Source organism: Ranitomeya imitator, chromosome 1 (assembly GCF_032444005.1).
Source record: "Ranitomeya imitator isolate aRanImi1 chromosome 1, aRanImi1.pri, whole genome shotgun sequence".
NCBI classification, from domain to species: domain Eukaryota; kingdom Metazoa; phylum Chordata; class Amphibia; order Anura; family Dendrobatidae; genus Ranitomeya; species Ranitomeya imitator.
In genome coordinates this window covers 491,331,691-491,348,832 of record NC_091282.1, presented here as the reverse complement: position 1 = coordinate 491,348,832, position 17,142 = coordinate 491,331,691, and the positions used below count along the sequence as shown (strand labels likewise).

General features: G+C 39.5%; 1 protein-coding gene across 2 annotated transcripts in view; it reads right to left on the bottom strand.

Moving 5' to 3' along the window:
* ABCA1 (ATP binding cassette subfamily A member 1) overlaps positions 1–17,142 on the bottom strand; it is a 132,128-nt gene that overhangs the window by 30,112 nt on the left and 84,874 nt on the right. For both annotated transcript variants that reach the window (XM_069765939.1, XM_069765928.1), the window contains exons 9-23: positions 15,518–15,773; positions 15,058–15,197; positions 14,851–14,967; positions 13,514–13,696; positions 13,040–13,245; positions 10,909–11,085; positions 9,204–9,426; positions 8,835–9,056; positions 7,981–8,185; positions 7,222–7,335; positions 6,963–7,134; positions 6,412–6,543; positions 3,685–3,824; positions 2,829–2,966; positions 1,368–1,588 (exon numbers count right to left, since the gene is read on the bottom strand). In XM_069765939.1, the coding sequence (XP_069622040.1) occupies positions 1,368–1,588; positions 2,829–2,966; positions 3,685–3,824; positions 6,412–6,543; positions 6,963–7,134; positions 7,222–7,335; positions 7,981–8,185; positions 8,835–9,056; positions 9,204–9,426; positions 10,909–11,085; positions 13,040–13,245; positions 13,514–13,696; positions 14,851–14,967; positions 15,058–15,197; positions 15,518–15,773 (2,646 nt within the window). The remainder of the gene's footprint in view (positions 1–1,367; positions 1,589–2,828; positions 2,967–3,684; positions 3,825–6,411; positions 6,544–6,962; positions 7,135–7,221; positions 7,336–7,980; positions 8,186–8,834; positions 9,057–9,203; positions 9,427–10,908; positions 11,086–13,039; positions 13,246–13,513; positions 13,697–14,850; positions 14,968–15,057; positions 15,198–15,517; positions 15,774–17,142) is intronic.

The following is a 17,142-nucleotide window of genomic DNA, read 5'->3' as shown; positions in this document are numbered from 1 at the left end:
AGACTGTAGCATTTAAAGAGGATCTCTCATCAGTTTTAGTATTATAAACTGACCACATCATGGAATAGTGGCTGCAGAGCTGAGTAAAATGTAGTTTTTAATTTTTTTAATTTCTCCACTTCTTAGTCTTTAAAATTTAGGATATAATTTATGTTTTAGTTAAACCAAGTGTTCTTCTGCTACTGTCTATGGGTGTGTGTACTTCTTCCCCTGCATGTGGTTGACCAACCATAACCAGGCAGCAACACACAAAGGGAACAAGAACACACCCTCCTCTCTTCAATAATCTCTGCAGCTGTTATGTGAGGATACAGCAGGATGAGTTATGTATAATTGCAAACAATTCCAGATCTCATCTTACTGAAGACAGTGTAGGGGCCGTCTGTGAGCTGACAGCACTGCGAGATGAGATCTGGAAGCGTTTGTAATGATACATAACTCTGCAGTTATGGTGTAGAGAAACAGCAGACCTAATTTATATATCCTTACAAACACTTCCAGATCTCATCTCACTGTGCTGTCAACTATCACCTTTCCCCCACATTGACTGACGTGAGATGAGATTTGAAAGTTTTTGTAATGATACTGTACATAACTTAGCTCTGTTGTATATCTACAAAATAGAAGGAGAGATCAGTGACTAGAGAAATGAGTGTTCTTTTTCCCCCGTGTTGTTGCCTGCTTATGATTGATGAACCTCACGCAGGGAATGAAGTACACGCCACACAGGCCAATCTCTGGCAACGCCCAATTGATTAATAATATAAATTTCAATCTAATCTTTCCAAGCTGATATATCTCCACCATGGAAAGGACAAATTAAAAAATAAAAACTGTGCTTTATTCAGCTTTGCAGCCATCAATCCATGATGTGTTCAGTGTAACATGCTCAAATTAGTGTAAGGTCCTGTTTAAGAAGGTGTTGTCAAGGTCATGGACAAGCACTTTAAACGTACATACACATCAATTAATATACAATAAATTATATTGTTTACTGCTCTTTGCTTATAATATTGGCTGCCGCGGTCTGCTAAGGTGCACAGCACTTAAAAGCTCTTTTCTATAGAGCTTGAAAAAACTGATTTGAAGATGCCTGGATATGGCCAACATCAGTGTCGCTGAGCTCCTCCGATGTTACCTCTGCTTGCAGCATGGGGGCGTACACAGTTTCACCCAACAGCATGACAATGATGCTAGTCTGAACTGTCAGCCAGGAGCGCACTGCTACCCTCCCTTTAATCATCCATTAGAGCACTATAGCACATAGAAAACTTAGATGATGAAACATATGAAATTTATTTTGTTCATTTCAAGCAGGTTTGGTGACTTTTCTAAGTAAATTGAATAATCAATAGAGCTGAATGTACCTTTTTCAAGTAAGACATTGTACTGCTGCTATTCCTGCAGGAACTAAGAGATGAGTCCGTGTCCCTCTTCACTAATGTAAGGTAGTAGCCAGTCCCTAGTTGGTTCTTCAGGAACAGAGAAGATCCTACACAGCATAATTTTCCTTGTGAGATTATAGCAATTCGGTCTCCGAGGATATCAGCCTCATCCATGTGGTGTGTGGAAAGAATAATTGTCCTTCCTGGATTAAAAACCATAAAATAGATATTCTGAATCAATCCATATTCCAAAACACTCACATTTAAGACAGATAAATTACTGATCTTCTTGAAATGCGTTATCATTGTTAGGTGCACCAAGTTTTTCTTCTGCCCACTGTAGCGGTTCAGCTCTCTGGTAGCCACTTGGATACGCACCAGAATAGGGTTTTATAACAAAACAGCATAAAGTTGTTTATTGTCCATCATAAAATTTACAGCTCCAAAATGAAAACAGCTTTACTCTAGTACAAATGAATAATATAAACAGTCCTTTCTTCAGGCACAATTAAACAAAAGTAATTAAAGCAACCTCATCAATCTTGGTGTCAGCTCAAGCTATTTAAACGTGTTCACCAAATGCTGATCAGCTCCAGCTTGATCTCCACTCTGCTTTGCTAACCCAGTTGCCAGCTACTATGCCTGTAAACCCTGGGCTGGATTACTGGAACGACTTTCCCCACCCAGACTCTTTTGGTTGCTCCTAAATCAAGGATCCAAAATCCAGTCGAATTAAAACTCTATTAGTAACCTAGTATTACTGGTACAGAATTTATGTACCGAGGCCAACCACCTCGGTGACACATATCTGCCATTCAGGACCTTACGTCCTGCTTTCTAACACCACTATACGCCCCTTTACTTTCAGTGCAGCAAACTCAATCCTGAAGTTCAATGTGGATCTCTGAATGATCCAATGTTGTCCTAAATGCCTAATGATGATAAATATAATACACGTATCAAGGTGTTAGAATGGCTAAGTCAAAGTCCAGACCTCAATCCAATCGAGAATCTGTGGAAAGAGCTGAAAACTGCTGTTCACAAACGATCTCCATCAAACCTCACTGAGCTCGAGCTGTTTGCCAAGGAAGAATGGGCAAGAATTTCAGTCTCTCAATGTACAAAACTGATAGAGACATACCCCAAGCGACTTGCAGCTGTAATCGCAACAAAAGGTGGCGCAACAAAGTATTAAGTTAAAGGGGCCTAATAATATTGCCCGCCCCACTTTTCAGTTTTTGATTTCCCACAAAAATGTAAAATAACCAATACATTTCGTTCAACTTCACAATTGTGTTCCACTTGTTATTGATTCTTCACCAAAAATTTACATTTGGTATCTTTATGTTTGAAGCATGATATGTGGGAAAAGGTTGAAAAGTTCAAGGGGGCCGAATACTTTCGCAAAGCACTGTACATACACATGGTAGATTTTATATTTACCTTGTCTGTATTTAAGTAGCAGCTCCCAAATGCCTCTCCTTGAATAGGGGTCAACCCCAGCAGTTGGCTCATCAAGAATGACAACCTTTGACCCCCCAACAAAAGCCAGGGCTACAGAGAGTTTCCTTTGCATACCACCTACAAAACAAATGTCATATATGTTATCAAACAGTATGCAAAGTCCAGAAGTATATATGTTTGCATTTAATACAAAATAATTTAGATGTCATTGACATTCATTACACAATGCAACATTTAAAAAAAAATCAATAGAGAGATAAGTAATGTAAGATAAAAATTATAGAGATTCCACTACCCTCACTTCGACTCCATCAGGGCCACCCACTGCCAAATGTCTCCTCACGAATTACACAGGAGATTGTAAGCCCGTCAGGGCAGGGTCCTCTCTCTTTCTGTACCAATCTGTCAGTTTGTTTATTTTATGCATGTAATGTATATGTTACATGTAGGTAATATTTATGTAACCTTTTCACATGTACAGAACAATGGAATTAATGGTGATTTAACAATAAATAATAATAGTTCCACTGGTAACTGGTAATGTGTATTTTAGAGCTTTGGTCCACCGCGCTCTAAGCACTGATGCTGGGTAAGTATCCAGAAAAAACCCTGTCTGTACATGGATGTCTGGCTTGGTTACTCATCTTAGTCATGTTGCAAGTGTCATTAAAGCATTTGACATTGACTTATATGACTGCTACCTCCACTAGATTCTAATAGACCCTAGATGAAGTCAATGGTTTGATCCTATTATCTGAGTAGGATCCTTAAACCTGTAGTAATTACAGCTAGCACTACAGTAACTTAGCAAGTCTCGATATTAACTGTGCATTACCTGACAGTTGACTAGTCTTGGATTTTTTCTTATTGGGAAGGCCAACATCATTTATCATCTGTTCCATCTCTGCTTTTACTTTGTCTTCAGAAAGTCCCTTCAGTCGTGCATAAAACCAGATGTGTTCTTCAACAGTGAGCCTGGAGGGAAATTGTAGAGAGGCACAGATGAGGGAGCATGCTTGCATGCCTCAGTAAAACTCCACAGACACATTAGCATGGTAAAAAAAAAATTATCTGTAGGGTCTGTGCACTGGATATTTAGCTTCAATTTACAAGGAGACTATTCATTCCATATATTCTGCACACTGTTTTATTCCACATTGCTTTTACAGCATGAACACACTGTAATCATTCACATCAGTCAGTATTTGTATACAGTATACACCATAAATCTATCTATATAATCGTCTAAAGCTACCTTCACACATAACGATATCGTTAACGATATCGTTGCTTTTTGTGACGTAGCAACGATATCGTTAAGGAAATCGCTATGTGTGACAGCGACCAACGATCAGGCCCCTGCTGGGAGATCGTTGGTCGCTGAGGAAAGTCCAGAACTTTATTTCGTCGCCCTGACATCTGCTGACATCGCTGGATCGGCGTGTGTGACACCGATCCAGCGATGTCTTCACTGGTAACCAGGGTAAACATCGGGTAACTAAGCGCAGGGCCGCGCTTAGTAACCCGATGTTTACCCTGGTTACCAGCGTAAAAGTAAAAAAAACAAACACTACATACTAACCTACCGCTGTCTGTCCCCGGCGCTCTGCTCTGCACTCCTCCTGTACTGGCTGTGAGCGTCGGTCAGCCGGAAAGCACAGCGGTGACGTCACCGCTCTGCTTTCCGGCTGACCGACGCTCACAGTCAGTGCAGGAGTGCAGAGAAGCAGAGCGCCGGGGACAGACAGCGGTAGGTAAGTATGTAGTGTTTGTTTTTTTACTTTTAGGATGGTAACTAGGGTAAACATCGGGTTACTAAGCGCGGCCCTGCGCTTAGTTACCCGATGTTTACCCTGGTTACCGGCATCGTTGGTCGCTGGAGAGCTGTCCGTGACAGCTCTCCAGCGACCAAACAGCGACGCTGCAGCGATCCGGATCGTTGTCGGTATCGCTGCAGCGTCGCTTAATGTGAAGGGGCCTTAAGGGTCACTTCCGTCTGTTTGTCTGTCACAGAAATCCCACGTCGCTGATTGGACGCGGCTGGCCGGCCGCGACCAATTGGCGACGGGCACAGTCTGGCCGCGAATTCGTCCCTCCCTACTCCCCTCCAGTCAGTGCCCCCTCCCTAGTGGCCTCCAGTCAGTGCCCCCATAGCAGTTTAGCAGTCCGTTAAACGGACTGCGTTACACCGCGGCGTTAAAGCTGACGATAATAATACTGTTATTTTTAAGTCACAGAGGAAGTGGAGGGAGGGACGAAGCTTCGTACCCGCTCATTGGCTGGCCGCCTGTCGGTCGCAGATTGGGACCACGGCTGTGAGCCCGTTGCGCAATGTAATTTGCCCCTCCCTGCTTATCAAATTAATAAACTGTGACCGACTAGTTCAACCCATCTAGGATGGTTTGTGTTGTCTTTTCGGGATTGGTGGTAGGGGGGAAGGCACTGTTTACGACACACGGGTCTCCGCAGTCTGACATGAGACTTGAGACAGTACACAAAAACTCCAGATAAATACTTTATCAGAAATTATGTGCTGCCAACTGCATAAGTCATAAATTGACATAGGTAAACCTACAGCTTTTATTGCTCATTCATTATGCTCTTTGTAAATTCACCTTAAAGGGACACTGTCACCTGAATTTGGAGGGAACAATCTTCAGCCATGGAGGCGGGGTTTTTGGGTTTTTGATTCACCCTTTCCTTACCCGCTGGCTGCATGCTGGCTGCAATATTGGATTGAAGTTCATTCTCTGTCCTCCATAGTACACGCCTGCGCAAGGCAAGATTGCAGATTGTGCAGGCGTGTACTATGGAGGACAGAGAATGAACTTCAATCCAATATTGCAGCCAGCATGCAGCCAGCGGGTAAGGAAAGGGTGGATCAAAAACCCCAAAACCCCGCCTCCATGGCTGAAGATTGTTCCCTCCAAATCCAGGTGACAGTGTCCCTTTAAAAAAGGCTGTGCAAGTGATCAGCTATGCAGACTTGAAGAAAGTATGCATGTGTTTCTTGTGCATTTTTGTTTAGCTTCTCACTCCTCAATAGACATGATTTAACAGAATAAATAAGTATAAGTTGCATTCTTTAACTTTCTATAATGGAAAGTAAATCGATTTATCACTGATTTCAACAGTAAAGATGGCTTTATAATATGTGCAATATTTAAAACATAAAATTTTATATGTTAAAATACTTTATATGTACATATAAATTATTGATATACCTCAATGCTAAATTCATTTTTCTATTTTTCATATAATTTTTTATTATTTTTTATAAGTACACTTTGACTATAAGAATGCACTTCATGACTTTAAAAGTATGAATTACACACTTTTCTGAAAAAAAAATTACAACATCACTAGCATAAACATGCCAAAGAATTATTGAACATGACAAGTCTTAAAAGTGATATACAGTACCAATAGTGGGAGTACCTGGTACTTGTAAATTAAGAATCGTAAAATCTACATGGTACATAAGTGATGGTTTTTCCGAGTAACTCAAAATGTTCTTAGGAGATTCCCATAAGGTTTTTTCATACATTCTGATTTTACTTACATGTCAAAGAGAACATTGTGTTGAGGACAAACTCCCAAATTTTGCCTGATAGAGTTGAGCTCAGTGCGAATGTCTTTTCCCATAATGTAGGCAGTTCCAGAGGTTGGTGGGAACAATCCCGTTAATATAGACCTTTAATAAATAGGACAATAAAAATGTACTTATTTCTGTTGACCATTGTCGTATATGTCAAAACATACACATATAAAACATTAATAAAGTTAGAAACTGTGAAATGCTAACTAAACATCAAACTGTACATGTTAAGATATCTTATAACCATAGAGAATTGAGTGAGTAACTGCACCTTTATCTATCTCTTACAAACTATAGTATACTTGTAGATTGTGAGCCTTCGCGGGCAGGGTCCTCTCTCCTCCTGTACCAGTTATGACTTGTATTGTTTAAGATTATTGTACTTGTTTTTATTATGTATACCCCTCCTCACATGTAAAGCGCCATGGAATAAATGGCGCTATAACAATATATAATAATAATAATATACACATAGTAATATCATTTTTTATTCAAATTCAATGTAAGTTTCTTACATAGTTGTAGTTTTTCCAGCTCCATTATGTCCCAGGAATGAAGTGATTTGTCCTTCATAGAAGCTTAGTGACAAGCCATCCACTGCCACCTTCTTACCATCTCGGTAAATTTTTACCAGGTTTTGAATGGAGACTCCTAGTGAAAGATGGCTTGGTTCTTCCTCCATGCAAACTAGAGAAAGAAGTACCAAAGTGAAGATACATTTTAAAAGGTAAAAGTCTTGTAAACTGTATGCATGGAGTTAAGTCAGACATTTACCTTCAGATGAATCCTTGTGTAAAGAACTGGGGTGATGTATCAATTTTGGTTCTTCTCCACACCAATAAGACTTTGTGAATGGGAAATACCAAGGCCTGGGAATTCCATATTGGCCTAAATTGATATCAATGTAACATATTATTAACCTTTCTATGACCTGTGCACCCATATAGACAACTTAGAAGGGTTGATCCTACTGACAGATTCTCTTTGAGACATTTTAGTCATAATATGAATTATCTACAAAGAGTACAGTCTACATTTCTAGGTCATTCCCTTAAATCAGTGCAGATCATTGGAAAGATCACTAGAGATATTGTCAATTATACATAACATTGTAGGAATATGGGAAAATATTGCTAACCTTAGGTCAGATGTGCTTGAACCCACAACTAGTAAAGAAACACATACAGTACATCTACACCATTAAAGATCACTTTGATCCATGCTTTTCTGGTAATTATGTGCAGTTATACAAAATAATATAATGCTGTAAATTCCATTTTTAGTGTCATGCACTATGTGATACAGTAGTGGTTTTCCACTTGTTTACAAACCTAGAGTAGTGCTGAAATCAATGGCAAAGCGAAAAATTACTGTACGTAACTCAACACAATATCTGCAGAAAGCAAGGCGTTATGTGGCATTTAATTATGTACTTACAACAACGCTAAATTAATTTGTCTGACTAAATGACAGGAAATCGCTGGTCTGTTGCTTTATCTGTTAATAGTGATTAAATCCTTTCAAACAGATTACCTGGAAAGACGGCTTCAATATACCAAGTCATCACTCCATACAAAAGAGTATCAAAAAGCATCATGAAGCCAGAGGTAGTAAGACTGTAGCCATCTTCTTGCAGAGGGCTATCTAAGAGATTGCTCCACTGTACGCCAACTCCTTGCTCCTCAAAAAGTGCAAAAACTTCACAACCAAACCCAAAAGCAACAGGTGACAAGAAGCTCTACAAGGAAAACCCAATGACAAAACTATTGTTAAAATAAGGTGAACATTTCAACAGTTTGTCCCATGAATAAAAGTTATTTTTTTTAAATAGATCTTTGAATAAAAATAAGTTCCACAATTGGATGTGTTAAAAAAATGTTCATGCACAAGGGAGAACGCAAAAGAGAGTATACAGTCATTAAAGAATTGGATCGCAGCTGATTCTTTCTATGAGGTAAAGCTTTTTCTGTTTGTTTTTAAACATGTTTTACCTCACAGAAAGCAGCATCTGTGGTCCCATGCTGTCCTGTCTGTATCCTCTCTTTTGCTCCCTCCCCTCGTACACAGCAGGGACACATTTCTAAGATTATCTCAGCACAGGGACGTTTCTTAACACATCCAATTGTGGAAATTATTATTATTCCAAGATCTGTTGATTACACTGTACTTTTAATCATCCTTGCTACTTGTCAAACATTAATCACAACTCAAATTTTGCTATGTGGCAAATGGTGAAACATAAAACTGTGTTAGCTGCAGTTTCCAAACTTTAGTTTGCACGTATAATTCCAAATGTTAATTTGTGAGAACTAGATTATTTGGGATTGCAGAAAAGTAAAACACTTTACGCTTATGAAGAATTGTGGAAAGACAAATTAGTTTCTTACAGCAAAAATCTTGAGACTGAATCCCACGTAGTCTTGCCACGCAACACATAGGACATAGGGTAGGTAAAGTGTAAAATAAATGATGCCACCACAAGCTGCTGCTAAATTGGCTCGAGAGAAAATGGTGCTTATCAGGAAGCACTGTGAGATGGTCACCACTCCGAAGACAGACAGGAAGACAAACACCACACTTGGATCACTGTATGGCAGAAGGTTTCCAGTCTGAAAAATGAAACAAAGTTCACTTTTCAGTGAAGTAGATAACTGTTTATCAAGGTCATACTGCACATCTTCATATTGATACACTGAGCTAGCAAGGTTTATGACCACTTTTAGCAATGGAAAACAATTCAATGATTCTTGTTTTACCTTCAGGATCAACACTAGAAGACCAGCACTCATGAGAAGAGGAATAAGGCTGCTGATGAACCAACTCAGCCATAGAATGCCATTGTCCAGACCCATGATCCTCATGGTCTCTTTTAGACGAGCCTCTTTTTCATATACAATTCCCTTTATGATTACAGCGACAGAATAGATCCAAGCTAACGTCATGAACAAGGGTAGGGATCGGCTCATGACACGTAAAAATCTGAACCCAAGAAGAAACACTGTATAAATGGTGAGGCTAACGGATGTTACGAGAAAACATTAAAACCGCCGGTAACAGATAACTCAAATATTTAATCAACAAAATAAAAATGAATAAGTACATGACATTGTTTCCAAATGCTAGATACATTAACTTTTACTTAAAATCAACCAACCCCATTGGGGTAAAACACAGAATACCAGTGTTGCTTACTAGAAAGTAAAAGAAAACTGAGAACGAGACTAATAACAGCCTGAAACTTTTAGACATTACTACTGCTGAGGGTTTTTTTAATGGGCTCAGCATATGTCATTGCAGTTTTTGGGAAATCATCAAGATTGTTGTTACCATAATACAGTATTTATTTTACTCTTCCAGATAACCAAGCATGTACTTGCCTATTGGCAGGTGCACAGAAATAAAAACTACTGTTTTTTTTGCAAGGAGCTGGAATATGAAGATGTGATAGGGCAGTGGTCCCCAACCTTATTTACCTGGAGAGCCATATTCAGCTCTTAGAGATGGTCAGGAGCCACATCCAAATGCTCCCGGACCCTCCTTGTGGTGTACTGACATTCTGCTCCTGCACCTCTCAAAGTAGCTTCAAGCACCTCCTCCAACTGACAGTAGTACTATACTTAATTCCAGATTACTATACTTAATTTATCGCTAAACCCCCAAGGCCAGCACATGCACATCCAACCACATCTGCACTTCTGAGGTGGGCTACTCACAAAATTCACCATCTGGAGACCCACTCTTCATAGCTGTTTGCTAGACCTATTGCTAAAGCACCAACTGGCAGCAGCAGGTCACAAATCATAAGCCAAGCCACATGTGGCTCCCGAGCAATAGGTTGGGGACCCCTGTGAGTATTTATTGCAGGAAGATACACTATTTAAGATAGGTTGTGAAATCATACACTTCAAAACATTTGTGAAAACGTAAGTCAATAAAATCGGTTCTGTCCCCAGATTTCACAATGCAAGCTGCATACATTATTAAGTAGATGTCATAGGTCAGATGATATTGGTGCACTTACTTAGAAAATCTATTTCAGAATGGCTGTATAACCCTGATGTTAATATCTAAGCATTTTATTAGTCCAGCAAAAGAGTAGATGAGCTCATGGGCCAAGTGTATTTATTTAATCTCGGCCCACTAGCAATAGAAGAGGACACGTCTAGCTGTCAATCAGCTGAGAAACAAAAAGGATAGATGTGATAGAGCTTGATCTTAAATGATTGAAAAGGATTATAATGCCATTTTGACATAGATGTTGAAATGAGGTACACCAGCCTCATCCAGTCTAAAAGATCTATTTCATGATGTAGCAGTTTATTTTGTGAACTCTGGTGGCAGATCCACTGTAACATAACTTAATGCAGCAGAAAAAAGTTTTTCCACTTCTGAACACTTACTTTAAGTTAAGGTTTAGCTCTTGGCAGTATATTATTTCAACATTATTCTGATTTTACTTACATGTCATCTACATAACAAGGATAGGGCATTTGCTGAACATATACTCCTGTCTTCTTCTCAGTGCCGGTCTGTATTCTAATGATTGCCTGTTCAATAACATCCTGTAGATAAGCAAATCCACCCCAGATATAGCGCATATCTTCAAATGGATCAGCACGAGGACCAGGATCCCAGTAACTATGGAGATAAGAAAATATATTACACGATTGCATGACCTGGCTGCAACTAAGTTGTGTAAATATTAAAATGTCATCTTCTTAATCCACATATGTGGAATGAAAGCCTTTAACAACTAAAAATGTGGGGATCTGTTTACTATTCACTGCTCCAAATATAAAAGGAATCAGTAACGCATTACATATATAGGTATGACCTCTACTCAACCTCTTTTGTAACAACATCCAAAAAATAATCTCTTTACGGTCCAAGAAAGCATCTCCTCTTGCCCAAACTGAACCTAATTAATCTAGAACCAGTTTACAATTTTTCTTCATTGACTTAATGTTGCAAAATCATTCTTAGCTAGACACTAGAGTGATTGTGACTCATCCCTCTACTGGAATGGGTCAACGAACTTAATGTAATCGGCTCGTTCGAAAAAACTAGTTGGACTTTAAATGGGAGTCCCGATAGATATCTATCTTCGCAAGGTGTGTTTCAAAGCTCAAACTCTATCTAGGTTCTGTGTCTCTCATTTCAACATATTCACCTTTTTTGCATTAGTTTATAATCTTTCACATTTTATTAGATATTCTCTATCCAGTTCTGCAGAACACCTTCACCTTGCCCTGGACAGAGCACCAATGACAGACCTGCCAATTCTGGTGTCAACTGGGGAATGCCAAATGAGCTGCACCTTACTGGACTGTGAGTGCCAAGGTCTCACGAACGGACGCCAGGACCTATCATATTCTTATGGAGTCTGTTTCTGACAGTTCAGAAAGACACATGGACACCATTATCCAATTTTGTAGTGCACTGGCAATGCTCCTCCTATTCCCCCTTGCTCAAATGAGCAGATATCAGTCCTACTACTGTGTTAATGCCCTTCCCTGGCTCTATCTGACTCTCCCTGTGTAATTGCACATTTCCTGGTATCCGCTCCATGTTTTTGAGACTGTGTTAGGAAACATAACACACCTTCTCCCTGAATAGATGTGCCATCCTGGAGGAGCGGTACAACCTGAATGGTACCACTTCATGCTACCAAAATATGACAAGGACATTAGCAAAACAAGAATCAGTCAGAAAGGATAAGGAGAGAGAAATTGTTCGTGGTCACCACCTACTAAAATCATTCCCTTTTGGGGGTTGTCTTCCTGTTGTCTCTCCAGTTCATCCATTGTTACTTTCATTTGCACCAAAGCAGGTGCATCATTTATGTTTCCTAACTGGACAGACTGGTATCGCTGAAGTTTAACTTACTTTGGGGTAACACTGTGATGTGCAAGTGCTCCCTTTTTAGCACTGTATCTACAAGTAGATAGGTCTCACCAAAAGCACCAAGAAACTAAACAGGACAAATCTTAGCTATCCAGGCTGTCAGCACCACTAGATGTAGTAAGTACATTTTTCAGGTTTTTTTCAATGCATTAAGAGGTAAACCTTATGGCGATGATAACTTTAACACTCAAAGAACATAATTTGATATAAGGGGCTTACGACAATAGCATACCATCATAAGTGGTCAGCTATAGAGCCTGGTCAAACTATGATTTTCAGTAAGTTTAAGTTTTCACACAGGACTGTTATGAATCCCAGAAAAACAGGATTCAGGTATGCTAAAAACAGAGTCATTGTATTCCTTTGCAGTAGTGTCTGTGTTTTCAGATGAGCACGGGATCATGGTAGGTTACTGAAAAACAGAATTCATACTGAAGGTCCAGACAGAGATGTGAAAGCCCTGCAGTCGGGTGAACAGGCCCTAGTCCTTGAACACCCACAAGATGTACTTGACTCTGTTTTGACATTATATACAGAAAAATTCCTTTCAAGGTCAAATCCGGTTTTCGTTATTTACTACCCAAGTCCTTGTAAAATGACACAGAAAAAACTGATTAGTTGATGTCTGGACTTGTAGTAGCTGTATATAAAAACAGAGGTATATAATGCAAAGCTTTTTGCAACTCACCCATCCTTAATCTTGTTGGTTCTCTCCACATTGTCGATGTCCATTCGGATTTTATACTTGATGTGGTGAGGTAGTACTGTATCATCTTGTGGCAAGTCTACAAAAACAACACCTGCCCAAAACTTCCTTTCATGTAGAAGTTTCATGGACTGGTCAATAAGAATTTCTTCATTGTCCACTGGTTCTAACTTGTCCAGATTAACACACTGGAAAAATATAAAGACAATGGTTGTAGCACTAAATAGGTCTAGTGAAGGCCATGTTCCTTGGTGTAGGTTTTTTGCACTTTAAGTTGTAAAACTGTAAGTGCTATTCTGACCATGTAACGCGTCTTGTAGCTTTTTTTTAAGATAAGGACACATATAGGCTGCAAATGGCTGATACAGAACCTAAGCAGCATTGCTCCATAATAATAGAAAAAATAGCAAGATTGTTAGCTTCTCCTTATTTTCGGAAGGCCTCTGCAAGACTCACCTCCATGAACCGTGACATGGTCAGCACAACGCGGTCCGTCTCATTGAGTGCATCTCTCCATGTGTACAGTGCGTCACCCTCTGATTCTTTGGCAAGGAACTTTGAAATGTCTTCTGCTGCCCATCCAGTGGCATTTAGCTGGCGATCCAGGAACTGTCTGCTGCCCTTATTGGTCAGTAGGGTCTGAAAGAAGATGGTTAAAATGTACCGTATGTATTAGCTGTATCTGAAAAATATCAGAACCAATTACGGTAGATCATCTACTTTGTCAGTGCACACATCAGTATTTTGTATTGAAGAGAAAATCATTTTTTATAATACAATTATTGAGCTAAGCAAAGGAAGAAGGCTTTCACACCCTATTTACTACAAACAAAAGTGATCAATGTAGAATTGTGAAATATATGGAAAAGTGCACTATATTCATACCACATACTGCTCTGATGCATAATACATAACACCCAAAGTGAAATACTTTAGTAGGAAAAGGGACAGGTTGTCCAAACTTCCCATTACCCCCATAAATAACCATTGTGTTACACTGACAGGATAGTTGATATATGCATGATCATTGGTGATCCCACCTCTGTGGCCACTACTGATTATGAACACATTTTTCCTATCATCCCCTTTGTGAATTAAGCATTAGTGAGCATGCATCATTCACAGAGGTGACTTTGTGACCTCCATTCTCTACATAAGTGGCGATTTCAGCATTCAGATACCCAGCAATTGTACTTATATCATCTATTCTGGGGATCTGTGATAAATATTGTTTAATTGGTCCTAATTACATACAAAAATATGAGTCCTTCTCATACATTTTATTATAATTACTAACCCATCATGCTATCATTTTGAAAAAATGTTCTGCTTAGGGTGGAGCAAAGTCAGGCGATGTGATTATTAGGCAGACATTGCCTGTGTTTGGAATGTGCTACATCACTTCAATATCATTTTGGTCACGTGCCGATCACTTGGTCAATGACTATACTAAGAAAGCTATTATAACTAAACACGTGCTGCGCATTACTGAATGCTGATCCGAGATAACAAGCAGATGTGATCATCCTCTGCTCTTAAAATAAAAATGTGAACCCATTGGGAAGGTGAAAAAGATAAAGGGTTTTTCTCCTGAACTCAACTCTGGTCATTATGCCCAATTAGGATATATGGTTGATGTTGAGATGAGTCCTCCTCTTGTTACTCCTCTTTGACACTTGGACAGAGCAGCTCCTGTTAGTCCTAATCCATCCCTGTGTTACATCCAATCTTCATTCATTTCAATGGCCTCCATGTAATAACACACTTCAAATAAATAGAGCCAAAAAACTAACCCTAACAAGATCCATCTCTTTACTGCTCTCCAGGAACTTCTCGATTTCTGGACGAACTTCTTCCCACATTCCTCCAAGATCTCTAAATACGCCCAACTCTTGGAACGTTTTATTGACCTGAAAATGACATAGGTAGAAAACAATGACGAGTTAAATGTTACACACGCACTCATGCACGCACAATAGTAGTATTTGCCTGGTTCTTACCTCCGACATTAATGCACGTGTGGCTGGTGTGCTTGGGGTAAAGAGGATTTTGCCGACAAGTAATGGTTTAAGTGCCCTCCAGATCATTCTGTACAGAGGACTGGACTCTAGGGTCATCATCAAGTCATTGCAGTAAGGAGCTAATTGCATAAGGCAGAGTATTAGTATAGTACAAAATGTAGTATAATATATTGACTTGAGCAGTGAAAGCCATAAGCTTTCTAGAAACTTGAGTAAAACCTTATTCTAACTTGTCCAAAGGAATATTTACAGTGTAAGCGCTTATCATTTCTAATGTATCTTCACTACAATATGTTTCATATTGAAATTAGACCATAAAAGTCAATGCGTTTCATAAGATGCGCGTTATATGGCATGCATGTTCATGATTTCTTTTGGTTTCCTGAATTCGCAAATGATATCAAGTCGGCAAAATAATATAGGAGCAATATATACATACTAGTAGAATTATCATAAGCGGCTGAAGAGTCTTCCTCTGTGCCATTCTCCCCTCCTTCGTTTCCTCCAAACAGCGCCTTGTAGTTGTTATCCTCATACCAGTTGAGGGACTTTATCTTTAGACCCCCTCCCTCAGGGTGGCCGCATACAATTCGGGATACTGCTTGATATAAGGAGGTTGGGGAAGCTGTAGAGTTCTCACTGGTCAGGAACATAACCTCCTGCCGCATGTCAGACCAACTCTTCATCGTAATGACCTGCACATGACAAAAGCTCCCAGTTCAGCAATGTCACAGCCAGAACACCAGAACCCCATTTTCAGAACCAGTTAAGGCAACGCACTTCTATTTGGAATCTACTAAATTTAGGACATCTATATTGCAATTTTGCTCACTATTTTTGTTCACTTTATTCAAGTTATCCACTTTAAATATTTTCTGTGAACATTCATTCCTATTTAAGAGCTTTTAACAGCTAAGTGTATAGTGGCATGATCCCTTTAAATGCTTATATTTTGGACTAAAAATTATTTACATTTGGACTTCACTTAAAGTTCTGCACGATTTGCCTTACATAGCCTCTGTGTTTTCCTGCACAATGCTGGCTACAGAATGAGTTACCTAAGAAGGTAAAAGAGTTTGTACCTTTTATCTGTCCTTTTTTGCGGTCCTCTTAGCTGATTTATGACCACAAAGTTCAGCTCAACTTTGATGTATTCTGTGGTCATAAATCAGCTGAGACGCCCACAGCAAAAAAAAAAAAAAAAACAGATTAGAGAATTACAAACCCCTTGTCAGAACAAACTTACTGACACATTCTTAGAGAACTCATTCTGCAGTCATCAATGTGTAGGGAAGCGCAAAGGCTACAGAAGGCAAATGTTGGGAAATTATTAATAAAGCTCGAATGCAAAAATGATTTTTAGCTCCAAACACATGCATTGTAAGTAAAAAGAATGTCCCCAAAGGTGTCCACATCCTTTTATTCCAGTAACGTGTACAACCAGGGAAATGTGACATACAAACATCACATGAAATACCACCCAGTATACTGTAAAGTGGACTGGTCAGAAATGTGTGGCGCAATAAAAAAAGTAAATAATGGGAACAAAAACACAGTAAATGCTGACCTCCAAGTGCAATGCTAACAATGGACATAATACACATTACATCAGGGCGTGACAGAGCAGTGGAAAAAGGATGAAATCATGAAAATGTATGTAAAATGCGTGCCTAACGCTCTCAGACATTGCAGACATTAGCAATCTGAGTTCTTCCTGTAAGACAACAAAAAACAAGTTGTGTAGGGGTCGGGTCAGCTAACATTTAGAAGAAGAGGAGTATGACTCCAGAGGCAAACAGCACAGATTGTTCTGTACAATGGAAAGAGAAGTCTGAAGTTCCCTATGGAGCCTGAGAATGTGAGAGCCGCCCACACCGGGACTTCTGCCAACTTTACTGAAGTCTCATTTAGCCACATCAGCAGGATGGGAACCGCATGCTCTGTCCATCATTTTTAGACTTCTTGCCCCAGACCTGGGGGCCGCCCAAGAAAGGGAGCAGCTAAAGCCAAATCGCATAGGACAAGTTTCTGCTGGTCTGTGGTTTAGGGCTGTACATTACACAA